Source organism: Camponotus floridanus, unplaced genomic scaffold (assembly GCF_003227725.1).
Source record: "Camponotus floridanus strain SB8 unplaced genomic scaffold, Cflo_v7.5 scaffold124, whole genome shotgun sequence".
Lineage (NCBI taxonomy): Eukaryota > Metazoa > Arthropoda > Insecta > Hymenoptera > Formicidae > Camponotus > Camponotus floridanus.
The window spans coordinates 399,464-419,237 of NW_020229242.1; the positions used below are offsets into that span (position 1 = coordinate 399,464).

Here is a 19,774-nt window from a genome sequence, read left to right on the forward strand (position 1 = left end):
GATGTTTTCATAGTGATGCACCTTGAGCACTTTGCTTCATATGTTTGCAATAAAAATATATTAAAGCAAATTATTTTGCAAATTTATTATTCTAATTTTTATTTAGAAAGACTAAGATTAAAAAAGACGTATGCATTTTTTTCAGATAATTCTATTGGAAAAAAGGCATCAGATAAAACTTTCCTGCACATTTTAAATGTGCCAAAAGATTTGCTCTTTATTCCACTTACTGCAATAATGTACACTAAAAATGATAGCTCTATATTAAAAATGATAGATCTATGTTTAGTAGTTGGAAAGAAAGAGAGAAGAAATGAAAAGTGCATCTAGAGAATTTAAAAGAATAAAAATCTAAAAATAATAATACATAAAAATTAATATTATGTATTTTTTTCATGAGGAATGTGGGGCGCACATTTATGCATTTATTTATTTAGATGAGATTTACTTTAGAGCACATTCAGTATTCAACTTTAATTTTATTTTCTCTTTCTCACGATATATAAGTATAACATAATTACCTGTAAATGCTATCATTTTTGTGTGCTTACAGTGATACAGAAGCAACATTACAAGTACTATATTTACAGATAATATCTATATAATAAAAAAAACACCAAAAATCTAATGATGAAAAACGGATAAATATTGTAGACCAGCATAAGTATCAACCAATTATTCCATCGCTCTGTTTCATTAGAGTTGCAACTTTCTTTTATATCATAAATATTATAAATAAGAAAAAGATTTCTACACGTTTCAAATAAATTTATATATTTTATGTATGTAATACTGCGCACAAATATTAAAAGGTGATAATATCGCAGTTATAATAAGATACAATCTTGGCAATGTAGTGATTTTTGGATCCTACTTAAAATAATTTAATTTAATTAATTTTTGGGAAATGCGCACAATACTTGAGAACAAATTATTTTTGTGCCATGTATTACCTGTGTAAAATTCCACACACTGTATCATATTGTCTGCGATATATGAAAAGCTTCATCGATGAAATATGATTGAGATATAAGAAAAGTAATATAGTACTTGTAACGAATAACGTTAATGTGGAATACATAAATATTTTATATTTTAATTTTATGTAATCGAGATGATATAAGACACTCATGATTACTTTAAAAATGTATCCACAAATATCATGTAACTTCAATAGCTGCACATACGTCAAATTAATCCTATTACGTTAAATGAATCACAGCAGCTTGTTTTAATTTAATCTAACCTAACCAATTATATTATATGCTTCTCATTAAAATGTGTAAAACTGTACGTCGCACATTTAATACGATTAATATACTACGTAATAAAATGTAATACACTAATGAAATAATTAAATATTATTTTTGAAAGCATGATAAAATCCAGGCAGCATACGCTTGTGTTTACATTCGACATCCAAAGACACTGAGAGGTTAGGTTAGGTTAGATCAAACAAATTTATCGTTTAACAGTTGGCAGCCCTACAAAATAAATTTGAAATCGCTCCTAGCATAACCATCTTCACGCGATCGACTTTATTTGAATTGCACCGAATCGAATTATGATGCGGCGCCGATTTGTCCGAATGTAATTCGGGACATCGCGATGCTATAAGCGTGCATATAAGCGTCGAATGAGCACGAATTGTGCACGCAAATATGATAAATCAAATCTACGCACCGGCTGTTCCACAGGCCGCTCCACTCGCTCGCCTCGGGACGACCCATTCCGATCTTGATGCACACAAACTCACACGATATCATCAACGCGAACGCGCGACACTTTATTCGGCTCTCCCACAATATTCGCTCGCATCCGATAATCATCATCAAGGGCGCGAATAATGCGACGCAACTTCGCTCCATCTTCGCGATGACGCCATCACTGAATATCGTCAAAAATCGCTGTCGCGCGTTTCCATCGACATACTATAAAAGTCGCGCGATCATCCTTCGACACTTTCGACGCTCGTTCACTCGCGATATTCATTTAAAAACGGTTAAAAGATGCGAAAAATGCGGACGTACGACGATCCGTGTAACTGCGTATGACTCCGATTCACGCGCCAACATGGCGGCCGTATGACGCGTTTGACGTAGCAGTGACGTCGCAGTGACGTCGCAGCACGCGCCAACATGGCGGCCGAACCAGTGCGCATTCGTTTCTGCGTATGGCCATTCCTGCGCGCAACTTTGATTTCTGAATATTGTTTACGGCTTTAATTAATAGCACATAATGATAAATATATAAAGATGGAATCAATTAATCATATTGGTCATATATGTAGATTTGCCCGAAGAAATAGAAAAAAAATTGAGATATATTTTTAATTTCTTTTTCTTTTAGTAAAGGATGGAAATGTCTATTCATAGGCTTGTTCTTTTTTTCCTCTTTCGCGCAATTTCGATTCAATATATAACGTAGAAAATTCATAGTATATTATGCTAATGATATGAATTACGAATGATTCGATTGTTTTATCGAGCTTTTCCAAAGTCAAATCTTATAATATTTAGTTTTGCATTTTAAAAGACTGAGAGCGATTCATATACAGAGTTTGAAGAGATATCCAATGAGATACGACAAATTATACTTGCGTTGATTAGTATTCATCAATACCGAACTGTTAATCACGAATACGTACAATACTTTCACACATTTTTTTCGCAAAGAACGATATACGAAATGCAATATTTCGCGCCTCGCGTTTCACTCATGCAGCCATCTTTCTTTGCTGTTTAGTATCGCCATCTGCATTCGCGTTATATGCCAGAATTACGTAGTCCAGATACTTCGACTGCCGGTAAAGTCATCATTTTGTGCATGTCGGTAAATTGTTAGAATCGCGTCGCGCAAGCATGATTTTTTTATTTGTAACATAACAAAATATGTAATTAAAAGTTCATGTAAAACACGTGTTTTTAATCAAATTACATATACTTATTCCGTTACTCTAATACTTGTACGTTAACAGATTTAGGTTACACACATTGCATAAAGCTTCCAGAGAAAAATATCCAGAAGCACAAATATTTTATTATTTAAACGAAAATCATGCGAAGATGAAACAATTAAAGAAGCCGTATAATCATTGTACTTTTATGTATAAACGTTTCACAAAATAAAATCTTTATAAATGAAGTGTTACATTAAAAATATTAGTATAAAATTAAATATCCATGTGAGATTAAAAATTTTTTGTCCTTTTTTTTTCTTTGGAATTTTTTGTACTTTTTTTTTCTAAAGATTCTTTAAGCGAGAACTGCTTCTTTCACAAGACTATTGAACAATTTGAATATTTGATATTTTTTTAGTAGTTTAAATTTCGTGAAAAAATTCGAGAGAAAATTAGATTTTACCGTATTACTGCACATATCGATTAAATGCTATATCAAATATGTAGTGTAAATATTTTAATTTTTTTGTATACGATCTATTTTTTATTCTATCGATGTTTTCATAGTAATGCACCTTGAGCACTTTGCTTCATATGTTTGCACTAAAAATATATTAAAGCAAATTATTTTGCAAATTTATTATTCTAATTTTTATTTAGAAAGACTAAGATTAAAAAATACGTATGAATTTTTTCAGATATTTCTTGAAAAAAACGCATCAGATAAAACTGACTTTCCTGTACATTTTAAATGTGCCAAAAGATTTGCTCTTTATTCCACTTACTGCAATAATGTACACTAAAAATGACAGATCTATATTAAAAATGATAGATCTATATTTAGTAGTTGGAAAGAAAGAGAGAAGAAAAGTGCATCTAGAGAATTTAAAAGAATAAAAAACAAATCTAAAAATAATAATACATAAAGATTAATATTATGTATTTTTTTCATGAGGAATGTGGGGCGCACATTTATGCATTTATTTATTTAGATGAGATTTACTTTAGAGCACATTCAGTATTCAACTTTAATTTTATTTTCTCTTTCTTATGATATATAAGTAACATAATTACTTGCAAATGCTATCATTTTTGTGTGCTTACAGTGATACAGAAACAACATTACGAGTACTATATTTACAGATAACATCTGTATAATAAAAAAAGCACCAGTCTAATGATGAAAAAAGGGTAAATATTTTAGACCAGCATAAGTATCAACCAATTATTTCACCGCTCTGTTTCATTAGAGTTGCAATTTTCTTTTATAATATCATAAATATTATAAATAAGATAGAGATTTCCATACGTTTCAAATAAATTTATATATTTTATGTATGTAATACTGCGCACACATATTAAAAGGTGATAATATCGCAGTTATAGTAAGATACAATCCTGGCAATGTAGCGATTTTTGGATTCTGAAAATAATTTAATTTGATTTATTTTTGAGAAATGCGCACAATACTTTAGAACAAATTATTTTTGTGCCATGTATTACCTGTGTAAAATTCCACAAACAGTATCATATTGTCTGCGATATATGAAAAGCTTCATCGATGAAATAAATGGTTGAATATGATTGAGATATAAGAAAAGTACCTGTAATGTAGTAATATAGTACTTGTAATGAATAACGTTAATGTGGAATACATAAATATTTTATATTTTAATTTTATGTAATCGAGATGAAATAAGACACTCTTGATTACTTAAAAAATGTGTCCACAAATATCATGTAACTTCAACAGCTGCACATTCGTCAAATTAATCTTATTACGTTAAATGAATCACAGCAGCTTTTTTTAATTTAATCTAACCTAACCAATTATATTATATGCTCCTCATTAAAATGTGTAAAACTGTACGTCGCACATTTAATACGATTAATATACTACGTAATAAAATGTAATACGTTAATGAAATAATTAAATATTATTTTTGAAAGCATACATCATCATACAATTCAGGCAGCATACGCTTGTATTTACATTCGATATGCAGACACTGAGAGATTAAGTTAGGTTAGGTTAGGTTAGGTTAGGTTAGGATAGGTTAGCTCAAACAAATTTATCGTTTAACTGTTGGCAGCCCTACGAGGCTGTGCAGCACTGCGCGCGCGTACAAAATAAATTTGAAATCGCTTCTAGCCTAACCATCTTCACGCGATCGACTTTATTTGAATTGCACGGCATCGCATCGAATTATGATGCTGCGCCGATTTGTTCGAACGTAATTCGGAACATCGCGATGCCGTATAAGCGTCGAATGAGCACGAATTGTCACGCAAATATGATAAATCAAATCTACTCACCGTTCACCGGCTGTTTTACAGGCCGCTCCACTCGCTCGCCTCGAGACGTCCCATTCCGATCTTGATGCACACGATATCATCAACGCGAACGCTCGACACTTTATTCGGCACTTCCGATATTCGCTCGCATCCGGTAATCACCATCAAGGGCGCAAATAATGCGACGCGACTTCGCTCCATCTTCGCGATCGCGCTATCACTCTATTGTCGAAAACGGCTGTCGCGCACTTTCACTGACATATTATGAAAGTCGCGCGATCATCCTTCGACACTTTCGACGCTCGTTCACTCGCGATATTCGTTTAAAAACGATTAAAAGACGCGAAAAATGCGGACGTTCGACGATCCGTGTAACTGCGTATGACTCCGAGTCACGCGCCAACATGGCGGCCGTATGACGCGTTTGACGTAGCAGTGACGTAGCAGTGACGTCGCAGTCACTCGCCAACATGGCGGCCGAACCAGTGCGCATTCGTTTCTGCGAATGGCCATTCCTGCGCGCAACTTTGATTTCTGAATATTGTCTACGGCTTTAATTAATAGCACATAATGATAAATATATAAAGATGGAATCAGTTAATCATATTTTGGTCATATATGTAGACTTGCCCGAAGAAAGAGAGAAAAAATTGAGAGATATTTTTAATTTTTTTTTTTTTAGTAAAGCATGGAAATGTCTATTCATAGGCTTGTTCTTCTTTTTCTCTTTTATGCAATTTTGATACAATATATAACGTAGAAAATTCATAGTATATTGCATTTATTTTTATATATTCACAACTATAATATTCGCGCGATCATTTTTTGACATTTACAGTACTCGCGTACCTTGTTCTCGATGTTCACTTTTAAAAGAATAAAAAGAATTATATATAAATAAATTGTCCGAAGAGACAAAGAATTGAGGGATATTTTTAGTTTTTTTAGTAAAGGTTGGAAATGTCTATTCATGATAGAAATGCAAAGAAAGAAAATTATTATATTTAAAATAATAATTTCATATGAAATACAAATTAAAAGTTAGATTATAGAACCTGACCTTGTAAAAGCGTAATAAAACAATCAAATAGTAGACAGAGAAAAGACTAATTGTAAAAGAAAAAAAGTTGTTAACTTAACTAAACCATTTAACTAAATTTTTATCTTTTTAACTGGAATATTTAACTATTATACATCTAATATGACATTTATTTAACTTAAATATTTCAATATTTTAATTTAAAAAATAATAATTTAGTTAAACGGTTTAGTTGAGTTAACAACTTTTTTTTCTCAATGTACGTGTGTGTGAGAGACTTTAAAAATATACTTGGATATAAATACACTTATATTATTAAACGATTAATACATCTCGTGAGGTTTAATAAATAATTAATCAGTGTACACTGAGAAAAAAAATTGTTAACTTAACTAAATCGTTTAACTAAATTATTATCTTTTTAATTGGAATATTTAACTATTATATATCTAACATGACATTTATTTAACTTAAATATTTCAATATTTCAATTAAAAAAATAATAATTTAGAAGTCAGAGGCGGAAAAATTCCCTTCTTATAGCAAAAATTGATATTTTTTTTATACATTAAGTACTTTGTTTCAGTACTTTGTTTAAATTTAAATTTGTTTCTTATACTCAACTAAACTTCCAGCCATTAAACTTCCATTTATAAATGGAAAAAAAATTATTTAATACATTTACCAATTTATATTATATAAAAAAATAGTTGTTTCTTAAACTCTTATTTACAATTTAAAAAATATCACAATTAATGCAAACATAATACAAATGTCTATGACAAATGTAAATTAAACTAAAACGATTTATTTCGGATTATTATGAGCAAGTTAAAAACAAAATGTCTTGTCGCGACGCGTTCAGGGTGAATAAGAACGACGCTGCTTGAAAACTTTCGTCACGTCGCGTCATGACGCGCCGGCTGACGCGGCGCGAGACGCGCTCAGTGGAAACTCGGCCATAAGGATGAAGAAGCATAGACTTGTTCCGATTGGTCAATTAAACGCTTCGAAAACTTGACCAATCCGAATAAAGGAATTTTTGGTGTGTTTTCATCCCGATTGCTCAATCGAAAAATTACCCTAGTACAAGGAGTGAATTTTAGAACGCACTCTGAACACTGCATGCACTTGAAACTGCACCCAATTACAGGAACCGCAGTTGATAAGTTTGTACAAAAACGTTAGCCGATAAAGAGATATTGCAATATTGTAGAATAAATGATTGAAATTCTTTAAAAATTGTTAAAGTAGTGCAAATTATTATTTACTTAATTGTTAAACAAATTATAGGTAAAAGTGAAAATGAAACAAATATATGATATTTACAATAAATAAATTGTTGCCAAAATTTTTCAGGGACATAATCGGAAAAGAGGAACAATGTAATTCTATACGTTTTCACCTTGATGAGCAGTTTTTAAGTAAGATTTGGATTTTATTAAAAATCATTATTCGATTAGATCTTACACATTTATTGTGGTACTATTATTAGAATCTTATTTTGCTGTATTTTATTGTACATACAAATTATTTGATATAATTTGTAATAATTATTCTTTTTAATTATATAAGTCAGGATTATACAAGCTCCCAGATAGCATGCAGAAAATAAAGTATGATATTTCCCAAGGAATTCAGAAAATGCACTATAATGACCGAAGAATGTCCAAATTGTGGACAACTTACAAATGCGTCTTTTTCAAGACTCGTAAAGGATAGCTGTGGCCATACCAAATGTCGAATATGCTTGGTAATTGAGGAACATGGTTGTAAAATTTGCCAAGCTGAACATCATGGCACTCAAGATTACTTGGGTACATAAGTTTTCCTGGAGTTTTGCCTTTATCAGATTTTTCTAATTTGGATTTATATTTTTGGAATCATTTCTGTTTGTAATAAGTTTAATATATTGCAGAAAAACCATGTTCCATGAATGGAGATTCAAATGATACACACAAATCATCCAGTGAGGAAATTGTATTACCATTAGAGCTAGTTATCAACAAGGATTCCAAGTCCAAGGAGAACCATCCTGAATCTACTTCTACTAAGCGCAAATCAGCATTAGATCTTCATTATGAGAATGTCACTTTTGACAAAGATGGAGTCTACAAGTTTGCTACCAATGATACAATTATCAATAATGATTCCAACAAGTTATACATTCCAAAGATAGAGACTCGTAACACAGTATTGGACACTTGTTCCCATTTAAAAAGTAGAAATGATCACAATTCTGCAAGTTTACAAAATCCTCATGTAAGAAGACAAATTCCAGTTTTATTTATTTATTTATCATTATAGAAAATAACTTTAATTGCTACATGTAAGAAATTAAAAGCTGCAATTAGGAAACAATTATTGGTAGAAGAAAGTGATAATTTTTTGTTGTGTTAGCTAATTAAAAAATTTTTTTCTTGTGTAATCAGGCAGAAGGAAATTTCGAGGAGACTGTGGAAAAGAATAAGGATATCAAATGTCGGGATCGCAGTCATATAACAATAATACCAGGCACTCCAGAAAAATATAAATGTAACGTATGCGGTAAGATCTTCCGTAACAAGAAGGGCAAGTGTTATCATGATGCCTGTGTGACAGGCGTTAAACCGTATCAATGTACCTTCTGTGATAAGAGCTTTGTTAAACGTTCTCACTTTGAGTATCATGAGAGGGTTCATAAAGGTCACAAACCATACAAATGCAATCTTTGCGAAAAGGCTTTTCCCCAGCAGAACAAACTCAACAGGCACATGTTTTCCCACAGCAGTAAGCATACTTGGAATTCTTTTCTTTCTTTTTTTCTCTCCATGATACATCAATGTTATATAATTAAAATAAATGATAATTAAGCAAATTTATTAAAAATATTATATATATTTTTTTAAAGAATTATAATAAAAATGACATGTACTTTGTACACATTTATATGACTCTAATTTGAATCTTTTAGAGGAGAAGCAATTTACATGTCCTGAATGTAATAAGCGATATAGTAAACGAGACGATTTGAAAAATCACTTAAATGTGCACAATGCAACGGCGACATATAACTGCAAGTCGTGTGACAAATCCTTTCACATATTAACTAATCTGAAACGTCACATGCGAACGCATACAAGTAAGTGGAAATAATCTTGTGTTCTTCACCGAATTTTGTCTTTAGTAAATATATTTTTTAAGTCTCAAAAAATTGACAAAAAGTTTGGTTTTCCAAAGAATCTGCAAATGAAAAAAATAACGAGTAGATGATTACTATCATAGGCGAACGACCGCATATGTGTGATGAGTGTAACAAGAGTTTTAAAGATAGATTTTTGCTGAAACGACACAAACGTATTCACGAGAAGGAAAGACCATTCTCTTGCGCTCATTGCAACAAAGTTTTCCTGTCCAAGAGTGAATTGAGACGACACTTAACTGTACATTCAGGTGCGTTAGATATCGTATAAACATTCTTTTACGCTGACGAGGCTGCTCGAATTTGTGAATTTATTTTTTTCAGACGAGAAACCATTTTCCTGTGAGTACTGTCACATTCCTTTCCGACGCAAGGACAATCTAAACCGGCACATTAGGCATCATCATACCGAAGATTTTGGTTGTGAGACACGTGAAACGCCGGCCGTTGAAGCGGATTCGCGAAGCTGTTCGACGAAGAGTAATCAGCAACGGCCGAGACAAAAGCAGCCGAGGAAAATACAGCCAAAGAGTCCCGGCAAAGTCACTGCAACGTTTCCGAGTTCCCATATTGATCAAATCAACTCTCGGCTGGATTCCATGGGCAATATCACGCCTGTAATAAAGACCACTAGCGAAGTGAGCAACGCGGTGCCGGTAATCAACGGGCCCATCAACAATTTTAGGCGGCTTGAGGACAGGACCGATAAGAAAATATTCACTTACACGGAGCCGATCCCGATCGCCGAGGCCGTAGTGATTAACTGTCGAATCGAGGAGAAGTTGTACCCGCAGAGCGCCAGCAGTCACAATTATTTTGTACGCAGCTGCCTCAAAGATAGGAATTCCAGAGTGAATTCTTATCCCAATAATAAGCTCGCACCGCAAGAGAATTCTACCACGGTCACGTCTTCGCCAAGCGAGCCGCCTCTTCTTTCGCGAACGATAGGAGAGCGAAAAGATTCTACAGCTGACGTCTACGAGGAGAAGATTGTGAGATATAACGACGAGGAGAAAAGCAATCAGAACGAGGCTGAAACGGTGAGAAAAGATGAGAAAACTCGCGAAGTAGAAGAAAATTGTAATGCTTATAGGGAGAATGATGTAGTTTCTCTTCGGGAATCTAATTGTGTTTCTACGATCAAGAAACACACTACGCAGCAGTTGGCGGAAGAACAGTTGAATGAGAAATCAACGGTAAACGGCAATGATTCGGAGCAACGATATTGCCGAAGGATTCTCAGGACTGCAAAAGAAAGCAAAGCGATATGCATTGGAGACGCAGAATTGCAAAAACTGCACTGAAGGCGTGTTGATCCGCGCTTTGAGCGCAAAAGTTAAGTTGGAATAAAATTGGCAAATATATGAAATGTTTGTCACATAGTGACAATATGCTTGTACTTCGTAACGAGGTTTGTTTTTATCAAATTTATGAGTAAAAATATAATGCTCAAGTCTTAATATATACATGTTAAATTTATATAATATTGACTTAAATTATATATATTAATAAATTTGTGTTTAAGTTTTAAGGAATTATAATGTTTCTTAGAATAGCTTACTTGAATAGAAACCGATAACAAATATAAGACTGTTTATATGATTAGAAATTATGAATGCAATTAAAAATAACGCAACAACAATTTATTGACCATCTTCGCTTATCAATTCTTAAAGTCAATTACACACTATAAGCAAACTTAGCGTATCGTTTAATTATCCGATCATTTATTTACAATAATTAAATTAGCTTTAATTATCAATTAATTAGAAAATGTGATTATTAACGACACTTTAAATAAATTTTTATTTATTTTGCGTTTTTTATTTTGCAATCAGTTTCTCTCTCTTTTTTTCTTTATTCTTTCTATCTTAAGTTTCTAAGAATACGATATAAAAGCCGCTAATATAAATTAATATAGAAATTCTAGAGTATTTTAAATTTCGCAATTTTTAGAGGATTTTGCACAAAAAAAGAAATTTAGAAAAATATTAGACGATTTGAGAAACGTGTATCGAATATTTTTAATGATTAATGGGAAAAATGTAAAAATTCGAATGAATGAAATGAATTCTACCGCGTGTAGAGAGCTAAAAAATGTTAAGAATCTATTCGTAATCCTCTTCCTCGGGTTGAATCTGAGGGTATCGTCTGAGAACTTGATGCTGCTGCTGCTGCTGTTGTGGTCGTCTATGTTGAAGAGGAATGTTGACTTCTTCGGGGCTGTGGAATACTTGGTTCACCGGGAGACGGTACTGTGGGAGTCCTGTGGGACGAACCGATGCGGGAATGCTGTTCAAACTTTGAGGCTGCGGGCTCACAAGGACCTGTACAAGACCTAATCGTTAATGTGTCAATGTATGATCGATTTTAAAAGGAATAGATATCTCGCATATTTACATTTTTTTGTATAAAGAAATAGAAATAGAATAATATGCTTCAACTTGTTCGAAAGATTTTTATAAAATGTATAATTTTGGTGTGTGAATCATGAATTTTAAAAATTATTTTAAATTTGGAAAATTCAAAATTATTATTAAATTATTTTTAAAAAGGGCAAGTCGCTTCTAAAGAAATGTGCTATAAATACGCGAGTTTTAGATGAATCTTGCAAGTTATAATTTACTGTAATTTCTAATTTACAGGTGAACGAGTTCGAACGATTATGACACAATTTAATGACAATGATTATACCTGCGGGGCGGGACGACGTGTCGGAGCGGCCGTAGGAGTGATTTGATAGTCACCGACTTCCCTCTCATCCGAATAAATATCAGCGGGATAATACCTTTCGCTGTACCTCAGTGTAACATTGGGCTTGGTCTCGGCCTCTTGAAGATTCAGCGGCTTGTACAGATATTCATTGACGAAATGGTATTGCGAACTCTTCTTACAACTGATGTCGCCGCTGGGTGGCATGCAGATTAAGTGTACCTGATATAATCAAACAATGAATTTTAGTTCCATCACAATTGAATATTTCATAAAGATACGAGGTATGTGTAGATAAGCATTTGAACACTTTACATCATGACCTGTAACGATATATATTATTAAAAAACAATTATACGTAAAATAAACACAACAGCAAGTTGATGGCAGGGATTACTGTAATTTCCTAAAGTATCTAGGATTCGATCTATTGTAATTTATTATCGTAATTTAATGAGCGATATTTTTCAGCGATCAAAGACAACTATCGAGACATTAAGTACGCGAAAAAAAGGAGAATATTTGCGTTTCCACTAACTTGATGGAAGGTGAAGCCCTCCGGGCAGATCCAAGAATGCTTGGCGTTGTCCTGGCAGTAATGGAAGACCTCGCAGTTGAGGTCTTCGTCGGCGTAGTAGCCGGTTTGCTTGTTAACGCAATCGAATCTACTCTGGGGTAGAAGAAGGCTGAGACGATCAGGCTCTTCCTTCTCTTCCTCGAGTTCCTCCTGTGGAGGTCCATTGGGTCCGTACTGGCCTCGAGGAGGAGCGCGCGACGGAGAACCGATGCGGATAGCCGACGATTGAGGATAATCGCGAACATCTATCGGCGTTGCTGTCGGCTTGCGATATAACTGCGGTAGAATAATTTTTTTTCGTATTTTCTTTTCACATTAATAAGAACAAATTTTTTCATCAATCGGAATCCATTAATCTCAATTATTGTAATGTTATTATTTATAAAAAATAATTAATAATTTAATGTTAAATATGTTATTTAATAAATTATAATAATATTTGATAATATTAATATCTGATGTTGAATTGAATACAATAAAAATATATGCGTGCGCACATTTAAATGGAAATATAGATAATGTGAAGACTGACCGGTTGCTGATTTCTATAGATCGGCGTCGGCGAGGGTGTGGGTGTCACCGCATTGTCCTCGTAACTGTTATCACGGAATCCTTGAGCCGAGCTGGACGAGTAGAGCGGTCCTAAGCTACTCGGCTTCCCGGGGAACGAAACCGCCCTTGCTTCCAGATCATAGGAACTCTGCGCCGCGATGGCGGAGCCCAGTAATCCCAGAAACACCCAAAACATCCTGTGAAACACAATGTAATCAGAGAGGAAGAATTCGATATGCGATTTTATTTCGATTAAAATTAATGCCTAGAATCGAAGAGCAGGAATCATGATGAATTATTATTGACGCTATGCGTCATAATATATCAAATTCGATGTAAATCTCGACTTTCCATTTTATTAAAACGTAAGCCGCATTTTTCGAGGGTATCGATGGTCAAGGGCACTTTCCCCTCGCGTGCACACGTGCGCACGTGCGTGCATATGAATTTAATGAGTGCCGATTTGCGAGAAAGCGCGCGGCTGCGATTTCTCGAAGAAATGCTCTTTTATTCCTGTAATGACATTGATATACAATTACAGCTCGATTCTCGTTTCTCATTTTAACCTGTTGAAGGTCATTATCCACGTTCTTCATAGATGAGACAAGAGTACAGACAATTCGAAAGTTCGATGATTTAAAAATGAAAGGATCCTCAAACTAGAAATTCTTAATGAAAACATGAAATTCGAGAAGGTAAAGTAGGTAAATTTATATTTAAAAAAATGTGAAAGTAAATGGAATATAAAGAAATATAAAAAGACGATTGAAAAGTCTATAAAAGAACTCTTTAGAAAAATAAAAGAATTGTGTTAACAACATGAATACGAGAATCTCAAAGCTCATTAAAAATAATGAATATATTCGGCGATAAGAAATTTGGTCATGTGTTTTATTTGAAAATCATTCTTTTTTATCACGACTCGATCGTTTAAAGCAATTAGAAACTAGCTTTCCAGATGCGTGCTATATCTGAGAATTATTATGGAAAGCATTCGTGCTCGTTGAGCACGTCATCGTCACGACCGAAATGACTTTACCTGATCGTGAAACCGATGTTCGAGTTTCGCACACATAGAAAGTAACACGCTTTCCTCGCACCTGCTCTCGCGCACAAGCAACAACGATTCTTGCTATTCAAACTTGGACACTGCTCACGTGACCGGGTCAAGCAAATATCCTTTCGCCTTGAATGCGCTTTCAGATGATAAATTTGTTTTCGCAGGACATTATACAGTGCAGTTGTAAGCAATCTAATAATATAATTCAAATTGTTCGTAATGAACAAAATTTGAAAACTTATCAATAGATATATAGATAGTAAAATTAATATTATAAATAATATACAATTATGTTATATAATTATTATATATATAATTATTTATAATTATTTATCTATACCGTATCTATTATAGTAAGACTATTCAAAGGAATTTTGTGAATTTCTAATACAATGTTTCAACATTCGCGCAATTCATTAGATTTATCATACATATTATATTAGTTATAAAAAATTATTACATTTTTCATTCGATTCATTTTAATTTGTCGGTAGATTGAGTCAAAAATTCTTACTACATGATTTATAATAATAACATTCTTATTAATTTTCTTAGTATTTAATTGTGATGTAAATCATTTGTAAATGTCAATCTCTTATTCTTAAGTCTTCCGAATCACACGTGATGTTTCCCGATGCAATACTTGACTGATTAAATTTAAAGACTATCGATATGTATACGTGCGATTTTTTTCAAAAATTTATTAATCTACGACAAACACAAGGCAAGCTGCATTTCAAGATAAATTTCATCGGAGAGAATTTCTGTTGAATGGAAATTATAAATATGACGTTACGTTATTTATTGAACCGTACTATATCTTAAAACTGGTTTTAGGTGAGCTTTTTCGATAGAAATACGACTACAAATGAAAGTATTTAGTACAAAGTATGCTATAATATACCAGAACTTACTTATACTGTATAGCAAAATATTTTATTGAAATAAAATTGTAATTTTACGTGTTTTTGATCATCGGTTAAATAATAATTCTAGGGGTAAAAAAGTTTTAAGAATGTCGAAAGAGCAACAGCAGTTATATAAATACATAGATCGAAGATAATCTGCCATTTTCTATCCATAATAACGCGTCTATTGCATAACGTCATTTTTTCTCAAATTCGTCGCTCGCGGGACTTTTTGTCAAATCTAAACTTAATTTCACGTAAATACGTAGAATTATTAACGTATAAATATTTAATTTAATTAAATTTGCTAAATTAATATAAATTAAGAGAAAAATTCCATTGATTTTTATCTATATATAAAGTATACGTAATGCGCGCTTTGTAATATTTTATTCAAGTTAAGTTTAGTACAAATTTCATCACAATTTACATCAACAATGTTTACTTTTTAAGAAACTTTTAGGTGGAATTTGCTAAATATCGGAAATTATTAATTATTTTACAATTGTGTATGAATTATGTTAAAAGTGTTTCTTTCGTTACAAGTGTTTATCGATCACACTTTCATGTTGAATGTATTAAAAAAACAAAGAAATTCCTCTCGATACCCGGAAATCGTTAATATTCCATAGAATTAGCCAATCGCTAATCGCTGGCATAATGAGGCAAAAAAGTGTCGTGTCGTTTAACGAGCGCGGCGGCAGCCTTATGTTTGTCATGTGGATAAAGTTCCTCGATTAAAATCCGATCGGAGTGAAAGTGAGAGGGGCATTCGTATAAAAATGACGCATAACGCACAAACACACCCAACATGGGACTTTCTTGCGAGACGCGTGATCGCGCCAAGGTTCGATTCGCGTCTCCATAAAACGATGCACAATGCGATTTACGAAAGAGAATATAACTTTTACATAATTTTCCAAGGTCACGGTCGCCACTTTGTGGTTCTAATTGAATCTTTCAGCTTCTCACACAATTCGTCAAATTTTTTTTTTTCGAAAACTCAAAGTTGAAAGTATATGCCCTCTCTTATAAAGTCATATACATACATGTTACATGTGAGAAATTTCTTCACTTTCACTTTTTCTAAAAAAAGCAATTTAAATATTTTCCTTTTTGTTATTATTTTCTTCTTATTATTTTTCCTTTATATGGAGAGAGATTTATACAAGAGAAAAAAGCACACATGGACTTCATATAATTATACACATTTATATATTTGACTATGTGCGAGCTTTTCTTTCTCGAGAAGAAAATTTCTAGCTACAATAATTACTCAATAAATTTCATTTTATCGCGCATTTAATTTTTGACTCTGGAGATCTATCGGCATAAAAAATTGTTCCAATTTGAATGGGACAAAACTTGCATAAGTAAAAAGACTATTTAGTAAATCAATACGGAGCATGTTGAAATCCGCAAACTTAATTTCAAAGTTGGTGGATGTATTTTATCTCAATTTTCTTTTCTCTTTGGAATTCGATCGTCGCGTTGAATCCGATCGATTTCAGATAATCATTTTTTGCCTGTTTATCGATCGGTTTCTCCGATTTCGCTGGCAGGAAAACCGCGGGAACTTTCTCCATCGAGGAGATCGCTCGAATGATCGTTATTATTATTCATAATCTTTCCGGCGTTCTCACCGTAATCATCTGTTTTAACAAAATCTTCGTAACATGCACGCATATCAGAGAAGGGCGTTTTCCTCGCGGAATAACCGACTTCCTGCATGCGCCATGCAAAGAAAGCAATATTGCATAATGGAAAAAGAGATAGTTGTTCAGCGACTTTGCGGAAAGATATAACGCGTTGCATTGGTATAACGCGCGTAACGTCAACCGGTTGTGGTTTAAGAAAAAAATCTGGAGCAGCCGGGCGGTGACATTTTTTCAAAATTCCGCATGAAACATGTCCAACCGGCTAATCCGTTCCTCATCGAGATACCTTGTGTGCTCTTCTTCAGAAATAGATTTCGAAAATCCATATTTTTTTAGAGTTTTTTTTCATTTTCATTAAAAAAATCTATTAAATTCTTGCTTGAAAAGGAATCTAATTAATTTGCTTCTAATAATTGCATCAAATTTCTAATAAAAAATTTATTATTGATATTACTCGTCAATAATCTAATTAAAAATCTATTGTGTAGTTTTGGAAATTTTGTATGTGATTATAATTATGTAAAACAAAATTTCCAATTAATTTCATATATTAATTTCATGTGCAAATTAGAAATAATATAGATTCCATATCAAAACATTTAAAGTTTGTCAATTTCGCTATTAAAATTTGAAATAGATCTATAAAAATATAATATAAAAGAAAAAGATATTTAAGATATTTAGAATAAAAATTTATTGTAAACCTTATATAAAAGCAAATAGAAGAATTGCATAACTGAATATTATGTATCAACTTTGTAGCTTATTACGTAAATGTATTTCATTTTAAGCATGCTGTCATTTTATCTCATTTTGAAAATATTATAAGAAGAAAATCAAGCAGTTCAAATTTGCAATATAAATATATGTATATGATTTTTTTACATGATATACAGGCACTAATAATTTTAGAAAGTAATTAGCAATTGGAAATAAAGGTCCTTTTATAAATTAAATTTTAAGAGAAGCAACAGAATTATAGTCTTTGATTAATTTTAAGAGGATTTTTACAGAATATAAATTTAAGATTTAGTTACAAAGATATATACCATCAAGGACAGGCAAATTACGAAGCATCAAGACCGTCAAGCATTTTCGTGCGGAGAAAAGATCGATTCTGAAGGATATGCTCGCGCGAATGGCGGGGTATCCATATTTTGATCTGCCTCGCTTTTACTCGTACGCAGCCTCAGCGAATCGTAAAAGATATTTTTGTGCGGTATTTTAATTAAGTTATTCCTCGACTGTAGGAAAGAAAAGAGAAAAATGGAAATTTGAACGGCGAGTTGTACTTTCTCTTCGACGGCTTATATTGTTTCACGCTAGAAGCTGAACCGGATAAATCGAGAGGGAGACCCCCGTGAACGCCGTTAAAGTCTCAACTTTATAAGATTAACTTGGTCACGCATGGTGGAACAAGAATTATGACACGTGCCTGACAGGCAGTCACTCGGGCAAGAACCGGTCGGGCGAAATTATTTGCTTACGAGATAAGGAAGTCGAGCATTTAAGTTTCCATAGTTGCAATAGTTAATCCTATCGCATTCCTTAATTCCATCCATTCTTAAAATATTCATGTTGAAATATCCAATTCCAAGTTAAACTTAATTCACATTGAAAGATGGTAAAGTTAAAAATATACGATTAGAGATTTACTTTAGATAAAATAAAATATAGATAGAAACAGTAAAATTTAATATAAAATTGTCTATTAATAAATCTAATAATAATTGTCGCAATAAATTTAATAAAAATATAAAGATAATAATAAATATAAATATAAATAAAGAATATAAATTTTACTTATAAATAGATTGTTAGAAAAAAATATATGAATGAAATATATATTTATAAAAATTGTGAAATTCATTTTCATATGTTTTATAGCAATTTATCAATACTAACATCACTTTCAATTATCTCATCAGAGCGAGATATGCAAAAGTAGCATCAAAAGACGTTATAAGAAATTAATATCAAATATAGAGAATATAATGAGAATGATGACACACAAAAGAAATTGATTATAAAATTATTAACGAAAAATCAAATGAATAAAATCCAAGTTTCTTTACAAAATAAAGTAAATAGCTGATAAAACGGATAATGCACAATACGATAATGCAGAAGTAGTTTGGTCCTTCGAGAAGCATTTCACTAGCACATCATTAGTTGAAGTATCACTGATTAAAGGCCCACTTACCTGTCAATGCGACAGCAAAGATAGCGGGATAGAACGAGCGTCAAAACACCGTGAGAGACCAACAATACGCGTGTGCTTTATCTTGGCCGACATGTCACTCCCTTATATAGCATATCTTGTTGAAAGTTGCCTCCACCAGATCAAGCGAATTCGGTTCTCTTCTAAGTAGTGGGATAAACTCCTGCACAGTCGCTTCTACTGCCTTCGCAAGATGCACCTGTTTAAAGAGTCTCGGCGAGGATCGTGAGTTAAAATTGATGTTACGAGGATTAAATGTATTTTACTGAAATTTGAAAAGATGAATTAATACTCGAGAGAACACGATTTTACATTAAAAAAATTAATCAATTTTAATAAAACATATTATTGAATCTCTTAAATTATAGAAATCAAATTTACCAAATTAAACTATAAAATCATGTTAATACTGGAGGTTTAAAAATAATTAAGTATTTACTGAGATAATTAAGAAAGATAAAAAACTGTTTTTGATTGCAATTAATTGAAAAATTTCATGTCATTAAGATGACCATTAATTCTCGAACGAATTGCACCGATGAAAATGAGATATCTCGCGATTAAGATCGGCCTTTTATGTTGAAAATTAAAAAATGAAATGGGAAAAGCAGAAAACAACGGAGATATAAAGATTCGTGAAACTTGCGGAAGATTTTACGGCGCAATTCCGAA

At 32.6% G+C, this 19,774-nt stretch overlaps 2 protein-coding genes and 1 long non-coding RNA gene across 4 annotated transcripts; 2 read left to right on the plus strand and 1 right to left on the minus strand.

The window, feature by feature from the left end:
• The first annotated feature begins 7,381 nt into the window (after positions 1 to 7,381).
• Positions 7,382 to 10,875, plus strand: LOC105247853 (zinc finger protein 37). Of its 2 annotated transcripts, none has more exons than XM_011252258.3 (8): positions 7,382 to 7,526; positions 7,593 to 7,657; positions 7,809 to 8,050; positions 8,152 to 8,495; positions 8,666 to 9,002; positions 9,187 to 9,354; positions 9,498 to 9,665; positions 9,739 to 10,875. In XM_011252258.3, exons 3-8 carry the CDS (start codon positions 7,852 to 7,854, stop codon positions 10,716 to 10,718), a joined length of 2,196 nt encoding a protein of 731 aa, XP_011250560.1. In that variant the 5' UTR covers positions 7,382 to 7,526; positions 7,593 to 7,657; positions 7,809 to 7,851; the 3' UTR covers positions 10,719 to 10,875. The 2 variants fall into 2 exon arrangements, with proteins under 2 accessions (XP_011250560.1, XP_011250562.1); XM_011252260.3 differs by having other exon boundaries at positions 7,867 to 8,050.
• Positions 10,876 to 11,304: 429 nt separating this feature from the next.
• Positions 11,305 to 19,178, minus strand: LOC105247851. Its single transcript, XM_011252257.2, has 5 exons — positions 19,085 to 19,178; positions 13,236 to 13,452; positions 12,665 to 12,979; positions 12,109 to 12,348; positions 11,305 to 11,741 (listed from the first exon to the last, which is right to left on the minus strand). The coding sequence occupies exons 2-5, from the start codon at positions 13,449 to 13,451 to the stop codon at positions 11,523 to 11,525; spliced, it is 990 nt and encodes a 329-aa protein (XP_011250559.1). The 5' UTR covers position 13,452; positions 19,085 to 19,178; the 3' UTR covers positions 11,305 to 11,522.
• LOC112639987 lies at positions 11,628 to 12,738 on the plus strand. The gene is made up of 3 exons (XR_003123790.1): positions 11,628 to 11,772; positions 12,060 to 12,410; positions 12,598 to 12,738. It is a non-coding gene; the product is annotated as an uncharacterized LOC112639987 (long non-coding RNA).
• Positions 19,179 to 19,774: the final 596 nt, after the last annotated feature.